The sequence below is a fragment of the Tetrapisispora phaffii genome, chromosome 3 (assembly GCF_000236905.1).
Source record: "Tetrapisispora phaffii CBS 4417 chromosome 3, complete genome".
NCBI lineage: Eukaryota > Fungi > Ascomycota > Saccharomycetes > Saccharomycetales > Saccharomycetaceae > Tetrapisispora > Tetrapisispora phaffii.
Window position 1 is genome coordinate 387576 of NC_016522.1, and position 10354 is coordinate 397929.

Sequence of the window (10354 nt, forward strand, 5' to 3'; positions counted from 1 at the left end):
ACAGTAAAAATTAAATGTACGATATTATAGCAGTGATAGAAACTAACATTATTTCTATGCAGTGACAGATTAAATGATCTGATTAAGAATGCCAATTTTTGATTATCGTGTTTTAATACCACTTATTTGAATAAATTGGCCTTCTTTTACTGAAGCATAATCTAACTCACGAAATTATCAGTGCATGTTAATTTATATAAATACATTAGTAAAGCTTTATAGTATTTGTTGTTAATTGTTTTGGTAACGATAATTTATAACACCAAGTATACTGGATCAATGATTATTATGGAATGATGCTTTATCAATAATTGTAGTGTAGCCATAAGGGCACAACTAGAAGTTTCGTGCATGTAATTACCCGCCTTTCTCGCATTCTTCCTTTTTATGCGCAATTGAATTGAGTTTATCACGTGTTTTTTTTATTTTCGATGAAACTCTCTGCCATGAGTTATTATTGATGTAATTAACTTCAAGAAACATGTTGCAAAGTAATTAACAACTCTTACTTTCACTTAACTAGTAACTGAAATTCTAATCATAATTTTAAACAATTGTATATATGATTTAATTTGTTTAAAATATTCAATAAATAACAATCACATTGACAAGAAACAGTAACGAATAATGTCTTTAGGTACTTTGTTTTCGGACGCTAAAATTAGAGGTCTTGTTCCAAGGGCCCTAGTTAAATTTTTAAAATTAGATATAAAAATTGTTGATCCAGCTACTGTTAGTGCCCAATTTGCTCAACAATTTCCTTTGAAGAAACTTCCAGCTTTCGTTGATAACACGGGTGTAAGATTGTCTGAACAATTAGCAGTTGACTTTTATTTAATTAATTTAGCTGACAATCAAGAAATAAAAACTCAATTATTAGGTAATCCAGATGATTTTAGAACTCAATCTCAAATCTTAAGATGGGCTTCTTTAGGTAACAGTGATTTGTTATCAATTATGTTATCTGCTTTTGGTCCTTTAAGAGGTGATGTCCCATACAACAAGAAAGCTGTCGATGAAGCGTTAGTTAAAGTTGAGGTTGTTATTTCAATCTTTGAAGAGAGGTTGAAAACACACACTTATTTAGCTAATGAAGATATCACATTAGCTGATTTGATATGTTGTGCATCATTCGTTAGAGGTTTCAATTATTTATTCGGTAAAGAATGGAGAGCTGCTCATCCTTCAATTGTTAGATGGTTTAATACGGTTAGAAATTCTCCAATCATTAAATCGGAATTCACTGAATTCAAATTCATTGACAAACAAATCGATCCACCAAAGAAGGAAAAGAAAGAGAAAAAGAAAAACCTAGACTGCTGCTGCTGCTGCCAAAAAGATGCTGAACCAGCTGAGAATGCTGAACCAGCCCCAGAAAAAAAAGCAAAACATCCATTAGAAGCGTTAGGTAAAGCTACTTTTGTCTTAGATGAATGGAAGAGAAAATACTCTAACGAGGACACTAGACTAGTTGCTTTACCATGGTTCTGGGAACACTACAACCCAGAAGAATACTCTCTATGGAAAGTTGAATACAAATATAATGATGAATTAACTCAAACTTTCATGTCCAACAACCTAGTTGGTGGTTTCTTCAACAGATTATCTGGTTCCATTAAGTACATGTTCGGTTCTTTAGTCGTCTACGGTGTCACTAATGACAATGGTATTGTTGGTGCGGTTTTAGTCAGAGGTCAAGAATTTGCTCCAGCTTTTGAAGTCGCTCCAGATTGGGAATCTTACTCTTACGTTAAGTTAGATGCCTCTAAGGAAGAAGACAAGGCTTTTGTTAACAACATGTGGGCTTGGGATGAACCTGTTATCGTCAACGGTGTCGCAAGGGAAATTGCTGACGGTAAAGTCTTAAAATAGAATAAAAAAATAATTATGGCAATATATACATATATATCTTTGAATATCTCTTTATAACATAATTTTTTTATATTGATTGAAACATAATAATAATATCAATTATTACTTACTAACAATAAAAAATATTGTTGTTAGGTATAGAGATCGAAAGTGATTAACTCCGAAATCATTAATTATATACTAATTAGGTAATAAATTGGGGAAATACCCTTAAAATTCTTGTATTGTGATATAAGTTCTCTTTTTTAATTGTTGGTACGCGTCTTTTACTGTATTTTTTTTGATTTTCTAATGTTGTTGTTTTTTGACTTGGGTTAGTAGATTTGCATTCATCCGTCTTTGTTTTTTTGCCTGAAAAGATAGGTAACGTTAGTGTGTTGATATAAGGTGACACAAAATTAAAATTAATTTTAATTTTAAATGAATGATTGTTAATGGAATTACTGGAGTTAACAAACTTGATGAAAGCTTGATTTAATAATGAATGATTTAATAAAAGAGAAAAAATAGTGGAGTAATAATATATAATAATTATTTATTTTTATATAAATTGTTATATAAATTGTGCATAATATTTGAATTTATTTCTTCTAAATAACAAATCGCGATCTATTTATTTTTAATTTAGTTGCTTTAAAGATTACAAATAGTTAAAGTTTTATAATAACAAAATTATAAGTATATTTAGTCGCCTACATATATAGTTACTTAAAATATATAACATTACAAAAAATGTCAGAGGATAAAACAAATTCAGCTGATGTTAGAAACGATAGGGTAGTGACTACTACAAATGGGATGCCAATTAATGAACCATTTGCTACTCAAAGAGTTGGTAAACATGGTCCTTTACTACTTCAAGATTATACTTTAATTGATAATTTGGCTCATTTTAATAGAGAAAGAATTCCTGAAAGAAATCCACACGCTCATGGTTCGGGTGCATTTGGTTATTTTGAAGTGACTGATGATATTTCAGATATTTGTGGCTCTGCGATGTTTAATAAAATTGGTAAACGTACCAGATGTCTAACCAGATTTTCTACTGTCGGTGGTGAAAAAGGTTCTGCAGATTCTGCAAGAGATCCAAGAGGCTTCGCAACCAAATTTTATACTGAGGAAGGTAATCTAGATTGGGTTTATAATAATACACCTGTTTTTTTTATTAGGGATCCTTCAAAATTCCCACATTTTATTCATACGCAAAAGAGAAACCCACAAACAAATTTAAAAGATGCCAACATGTTTTGGGATTTTTTAACAACACCAGAAAATCAAGTAGCAATTCATCAAGTAATGATTTTGTTTTCTGATCGTGGTATTCCAGCAACATATAGAAATATGAATGGTTATTCAGGCCACACCTATAAATGGTCTAATAAGAAAGGTGACTGGCATTATGTCCAAGTTCATATAATTACAGATCAAGGGATCAAAAATTTAACAGCAGAAGAAGCCACTGAAGTTGCAGGATCTAACCCTGATCATGCACAACAGGATTTATTCGACAATATTAAAAAAGGGAACGCTCCATCCTGGACTGTTTACATTCAAACTATGACAGAAGATCAAGCGAAGCGTTTACCATTTTCTGTGTTTGACTTAACAAAAGTTTGGCCACATAAAGATTTTCCATTACGTAGGGTTGGTAAATTAGTATTAAACGAAAACCCAGAAAATTATTTTGCGCAAATTGAACAAGCTGCATTTGCACCAAGTAATACAGTTCCATATCAAGAAGCAAGTGCAGACCCTGTATTACAAGCAAGGTTGTTTTCGTATGCAGATGCCCATCGTTACAGAATTGGTCCAAATTATCACCAAGTTCCAGTTAATTGTCCATACGCATCAAAGACATTTAATCCTGCCATTAGAGATGGTCCGATGAATGTGAATGGTAATTTTGGGAATGAATCTAATTATTTGGCAACTGACAAGACATATCAATATATTCAAAAAGAAAGGCCGATTCAAGAACATCAAGAAACTTGGACTGGCCCAGCAGTGCCATTTCATTGGGCGACCAGTGCTGGAGATGTTGACTTTGTTCAAGCCAGAAACTTATTCCATGTTCTAGGCAGGACCAGAAACCAACAACAGCATCTTGCTCATAATGTAGCAGGCCATGTATCTAATGCTAATCCAGAAATTAGAAAACGTGTGTACGCTATGTTTGGAAGGGTTGATCTACGGTTATCGGAATCAATCAGAAAAGAAGCAGAATCTTTAGTTGTACTTAAAGACAACCCAACATCCAAGCTCTAAATTAGACAATGGATGAAAATTAAAAGCTTATCAGATATTTATAATGAAGTTTGAAGAAACATTATCATAACAACTATATGTTGTACCCTGATAACATATCCTAATCTTAGTTATATTATTGTTATTTAATTACTTAAAATTAATGAAATAACTTATTTATTTTATTTTAATAACCAATCTATTGGTCTTTGCATGAGGGATTGTGCAACATGAGAAAAAGGCCTTGGTATAATTTACTCGTAATTGAATTTAGAAAACAAATTAATCCATAACCATTAGAATCATTAACTGATGATATACTTATTTATTATATGTAATGACACAACACTGTTCTTGCTTTACTAAACTATATTAACTTAGCTTTTGTTAAAAAATAATAATGAAACGACAACATTGTCGCTTCGTCGTTTTAATTCTTAGAATTGCAAAAATACTTTTTATAATTTTTGATTGTAAGTAAGAATGATCCGTTTGGGATCAGGAACATTCTGTTCTTCTATTCATTAATATATCTTAAGATTCGGTAGCTTTTATAAATGTCTGTTACTAGATACCTAATAAATTAAATACCTAACAACTTTTTATTGAAAGTCATTTTGCTCATATATAAATTTCCTGAATTATATTAAGACAAAATATTTCATTAAGCACTTAGTTATACTAACTTAAAAAACCACAAAAAATTATAATTGATTACTTACTCAGAATGTCTGCAACTATTAATTCCGTCTCCAAAGAAATTTACAATAATATAATAACTACTGTGATCCAAGATATTGTTTCTCGAGAGGTAGTCGAACAAAAACAAATCAAATCTAGACATCCAGATTACAAACCTTATCATTATGACAGTACCGGAACCTTGGATATATTAGGTGTTCCAAAAATTCAAGAATCATCTCAATATTTTCATTGCAATAACTGTGATAGAGATGTTTCAGCTAATCGATTTGCTGCTCATTTACAAAGATGTTTAAATAGTAGATCAAGGAACTAGACTCTCCCATATAAAAATTTTCAAACTCCAAATCTTGATTACAAGGCATTGTGAGATTCTTGTAACACATAGGACAAAATAAATTAATATATACGCATACGTTAACATTGAATTAAAGACTGGAGTTACCTCTGGTTTATTCTTATAGCATCAAGACATATACCAATAACATGGACGGACTACATCACATAGTATATTCATCTTCCATCTGATGAGCAAAAATTATTATGGGGAAAAATTGGCGGGTAATTATATAAGAAAAATGTACTCATTTTGTCCTTTGGAATAAGGGATTTAAAGATGAATTTTCGATAGTTGTGTTACAATTTAAATTATAAATGCATACAATCTAAAGTTACCATTTATTGAGGAAATTGATTTATATAATAGTGTGTACAACATATATTTGAAATTGAATTTGCATAAAACTATACCCCACCCCCACCTTTTAAGGAACAAGAAGTGTGTAGTATTAACTTTACATTTAAATTTTGATTATTCTAAGCTGACTTTCGGTATTATAAAATAGACTTATATAATTAATTGTATAATTGAAGGAAAGATGGCGCATCTATTAAATTCATTAGATTCAGGGTATCAGAGCTTCTATATTGACAAAAATAAAGATGAAACTTGGTTATCGAGAACATATAACGATACTCATGAATTTAAAATTCAACTTAAAAAGTTAAAGGCACATTTGAACAAATGCATTCAAGATGCTGAAGAAGACGAACTAAATGCTACAGGAAATGTTAAAAACATTAATAATGAGAAGGAAATTTTAAAAAGAGCTAAAAAGAGAGGTTTGGTTATTAGTAAACTAAATAAAGCATCAAGACAGTGGAATAATAATGTCACGAAACAAGTCAAACTATCAGGAATTCAATACAATAAATTTAAAAACCAAACTAACATGAAATCGCATAACGGTGATCTTGATTCAGTTTATATTAATAAAATTTCAGAAGAATACAAGAATGATATTTATTTAGCAATTGGTTATCATATTGCTAGATATGGTTTAGGTGAGATGCAGACAGTAAAAAGGAATGAAATAGAAACGTACTTAAAAGATGTTTACGGATTGGATGAAAAGGTAGCAGCTATATATATATCTATGACGGAGAAAATAAACAATATAAAGACCTACAATACGAAGGATTGCATTAATGATTACGATAAAAATTCAGATATATATTTTGAAATCTATTTATTAGATATAATGATATTGATCAAAGATAAAAATATACTAACCACACTAGAATACTTGAGAAAGAGTACTTCAAGAAGCTTCTTCAATAATAAATCAAGTATCATTGTCGAAAAAATATCACCATTCTTAACAAAAGTAATGTTAGGACTCGAAGTTGAAAATATTGATGAATTGCTAAATCAACAAGTGGATATATGTGTTGATCTTGTTTCAAAAGATTATTGTAAACAGAATAAAATCTCGTTTGATTCTTCATTGTTTTCAATCATATTGAGTGGTATAATATCATTACAGTTTTTTATTAAGTATAATAACATCCAAAAGGCATTGCATGTCGATTGGACTACAAAAAATGAACTACCATTTAATGTTAAATTACCTGAAAGTGTATCCAAATTTCATTCGATATTCATATGTCCGGTTTTGAAAGAAGAGACTACTATAGAAAATCCACCTTATTCTTTACCTTGTCACCATGTTATTTCAAGGAAGGCTCTAGATAAGTTATCAAAAAATGGAACAATATCATTTAAATGTCCATATTGTCCTGTAGCGGCAACAATTTCTAAAACTATGAAAGTAAATTTCATATTATTATAAAGTAAGCATGTGTATAGCGTTTATAGTATTAATACATTATTATAGTTTGGAAGATTTAAATATTCAAATAGTCAGCAGCCAATAATAGTTCCAAGGAAAGCTCTGTGGGAATTTCAAATTCCGGAATATCAACTTTAGTTGGATCCTCATCTTTATACTTAAAATTGTAATTTAAATAATCAACAATAACTGCTAAAACGGGAGAATCGAAATTAGTTAACGTGATTTTTCCACTGTTTTCAATGAAAGGGCTATCCACCATCGCTTTTAGGGTTTGTGATATGATTATGACTTCTTTAGGAACTTCAAATTCAACATTATCTTTCGACACTAGGGTTATAATATCCATTCTCCGAGGCTTTACGATATTTGATTGTAAAAGACTATTAATATAGTTAAGTTGAATTTATTTTTGGAGTTACAAAATCATAGTGTCTAACAGAAGTAATCTATATTGTCGTATATGTCAATATATAGCAGAAACAATATATTTTAAAATGAAAATTCCAAAACTTTATGCTCAAATTACTCAATGTGCATCTATTTCGGACTATTCCAAGTAATTTTAACATTAAGAATAAAAACAGGGAAATATTTGAAAATGACGATACTGTGCAACAGAAGAAAAGGATAAGTTAAGTAAGAAGATTTTGTGGGTTCTATACGTTGTATACGCTTAGTGCTTTATATTAAGGTAACGCTAACTACTTAATATACATGATATTCTGATGGCAAACAATCCAAGTTTAAATTGGGAAAAGCTCCAAAATGTTTTTTATCGAAAGATTGAACTATGTGAACTGAAGAGTCTGTTTCAAAAAGTGAATAAGAATGCATTTGCAACTAATACTGCTGCAACTATTATTGGTGATCGACTTCATATAATGGATTATAACTCCGAAATATTGCTTACTATAAATGTTGATCGATTTGAAAACATAAAGGAGATCTCCTTCGATCATAAAGAAAGACCTGTTATTATTACTTCAGAAGCTATTCATGTCATTACAAATTTTTTACCGTTAGAGATTGAAAAGACTATCAGTGATTTCAATGATTCTTCTGAAATATTATTTTATAAGCAAGGATATGTAATTTCATCAAAATCTCAAAATATTTATAAACACGAGAATGGAAAATTAAAACTCTTGTATACTAATGTGGATAAGTATCTACTAACGACAGAAGAGCATTGGGATATAAATAATGATCAGATTATTTTACTTGATCAGAATCATGTATTTAGATTTGATTTGACAAAAAATAATTTAGGATGTATTAAAACAAACTCATCATGGCAAAGAGTGATTATCTCTACAGAAGGATTTATCTGTCTCTTTAATGAAAAATTTCGTAAATTACAAATATTTAAAAGTGCGACGCATGTTTCAGCAGAATATACATTAGATTCATCTCCTTTGAAAATTGCATGGTGTGGCAATGACACTATAGCTTGTGTATTTGATCATGAGGTTAGACTATTTGGACCAGGAGACTCTTATGTAACATTTTGGTATCCAAGTACTCCAATTGGATTATTTACAGAAGTAGATGGCATTAAAGTAATTGCAGGTAAAGAATTTAGTTTAATTGGCAGGGTTCCTGAACACACTTCGAATGTCTTTAAAATTGGTTCAACAGAAGCTGCTGCTGTCCTCTTGGACTCTCAAGAAAACTTAGACAACTATTTGCCAAAGTCAATTGCTAATTTGAGAGTAATTGATCTTCCAAAAGCCGTCACAGATTGTATAAATGCAAGTGTCGACGAATTTGATGTATCATTGCAAAAAATATTATTGGAAGCATCAAGCTTTGGCAAAGCCTCGATAATTAAGGCTTCATTTGACTCTGAATTATTCGTTAAAGCATGTGAACGTATAAAACTTTTAAATTATCTTAGAAAAATTGGTATACTGGTTACCAATGACGAGTACAACCACTTGACATTTGATAGGGTATGTGATATACTAAAATTAAGGAATAACTATTACGAATGTCTCCAAATATGCAAAATTACAAAAAACATCACAAAGACTGAAAATATTTTTATAGACTGGGCTTGCACAAAAGTACTAACTTCTGTTGATCAGAGCGATGATTCTTTATACGATTCAATTACTCTAAGGCAGAAGGAGATTCCTAACGGTCAGAGAGTAAGTATGATAAATATTGCCCATACTGCATTTCTAGAAGGTAGACTAGGTTTAGCAAGGAAACTAATGTTACTAGAAAATAGACCTGAACTAAAAACAATGGGTTTACTTGAACTGGATGATGATAACATGGCATTACAAGAAGTAATGAAGACCTACAGTCCCGAATTGATTCTATCACTTTTATTAAAATGCCGTCCAAAACTTACAGTGGCTCAATTTACCAAATTGCTAATACTGGGAATGTCTGACAATCAAATATTCTTATATTTTGCGGAATCTGATAAGGAATTCCTATTCGATTTTTTTAGGCAACAAGATAATTACGTTGATTTAGCTCGTCTATTTGTATTTCAAGGAGTTAAAAATGGATCTCTTCAGCCGTTTTTGCCACAAATACGTGATTTGTATGCAAAGACAGGAAGTAATTCAATAGTTAAGGAAAATATCCAACTTTTTGAGAAGCAAAATAAATTATGGGATTACCAAGAGAACTTATCTTCGATTTTTAATGAAAATTTCACTAATCTAACACTTGATAAAACACTCAGTAAATTAATTGAAATGAAAATGGACAAACAAGTCACTGACTTCGTTAAAAAATTAAAGATAAATGATAAACGTTATTATCATTGTAAATGTAAGACACTGATCGATACTAAAAGATTTGGAGAACTACATTCATTTGCAAAAGAAAGAAAGTCACCAATCGGTTATTTACCATTTTATAAATATCTATTCAAAAAAGGGCATAAAAAAGAAGCATCTGTATACATTGAATTCATAACTAGAGTTACTCTAAAAGAGAAGATTGACATGTACTGTAAATGCGAGAATTATTTGGAAGCAATAAAAATTGCGGAAAAAGATCAGAACTTACAAGAATTGAATAATATTTTAAAGATATTACCATCAGATCAAACTCAACTAAAAAATCTAATCAATGATATTTTAAATGGTATTTGAGGAAGTATATTCTATGTAGATGAGAATATAGCTGGCGCCAAACTAATTATATGCATATTTATAATGTATGTATTATTCTTTATTCATATTTCGTTAATTGTGATATCTCAGAAAATTTTTTGTAGGTCATCGCATGTTCGTATCAAAATTTAATCTCATCTCATCTCATCTCATCGACATTAGTACTGTAGAGAAGGTTAACTGTATAAAATAAAACCCCCATTCAGAGGTCTGAAATGGTACAAAAAAAAAATGTATATATATATATATATATATATATATATA

General features: G+C 30.2%; 6 protein-coding genes across 6 annotated transcripts; 5 read left to right on the plus strand and 1 right to left on the minus strand.

Annotated features, from left to right (window-relative positions):
* Window positions 1-627: 627 nt before the first annotated feature.
* CAM1 (translation elongation factor EF1B gamma) lies at window positions 628-1872 on the plus strand (the record flags this gene model as incomplete). Its single annotated transcript, XM_003684710.1, has 1 exon — window positions 628-1872. The coding sequence occupies one exon, from the start codon at window positions 628-630 to the stop codon at window positions 1870-1872; it is 1245 nt and encodes a 414-aa protein (XP_003684758.1).
* Window positions 1873-2604: 732 nt separating this feature from the next.
* On the plus strand, window positions 2605-4137 carry CTA1 (catalase A; the record flags this gene model as incomplete). The annotated part of the gene is made up of 1 exon (XM_003684711.1): window positions 2605-4137. The coding sequence occupies one exon, from the start codon at window positions 2605-2607 to the stop codon at window positions 4135-4137; it is 1533 nt and encodes a 510-aa protein (XP_003684759.1).
* Window positions 4138-4843: 706 nt separating this feature from the next.
* Window positions 4844-5134, plus strand: SGF11 (SAGA histone acetyltransferase complex subunit SGF11; the record flags this gene model as incomplete). Its single annotated transcript, XM_003684712.1, has 1 exon — window positions 4844-5134. The coding sequence occupies one exon, from the start codon at window positions 4844-4846 to the stop codon at window positions 5132-5134; it is 291 nt and encodes a 96-aa protein (XP_003684760.1).
* A 562-nt stretch (window positions 5135-5696) lies between these two features.
* On the plus strand, window positions 5697-6950 carry RMD5 (ubiquitin-protein ligase RMD5; the record flags this gene model as incomplete). The annotated part of the gene is made up of 1 exon (XM_003684713.1): window positions 5697-6950. The coding sequence occupies one exon, from the start codon at window positions 5697-5699 to the stop codon at window positions 6948-6950; it is 1254 nt and encodes a 417-aa protein (XP_003684761.1).
* A 55-nt stretch (window positions 6951-7005) lies between these two features.
* ELC1 (elongin C) lies at window positions 7006-7299 on the minus strand (the record flags this gene model as incomplete). Its single annotated transcript, XM_003684714.1, has 1 exon — window positions 7006-7299. One exon carries the CDS (start codon window positions 7297-7299, stop codon window positions 7006-7008), a length of 294 nt encoding a protein of 97 aa, XP_003684762.1.
* A 379-nt stretch (window positions 7300-7678) lies between these two features.
* VPS16 (tethering complex subunit VPS16) lies at window positions 7679-10069 on the plus strand (the record flags this gene model as incomplete). Its single annotated transcript, XM_003684715.1, has 1 exon — window positions 7679-10069. The coding sequence occupies one exon, from the start codon at window positions 7679-7681 to the stop codon at window positions 10067-10069; it is 2391 nt and encodes a 796-aa protein (XP_003684763.1).
* Between the last annotated feature and the right edge of the window lie 285 nt (window positions 10070-10354).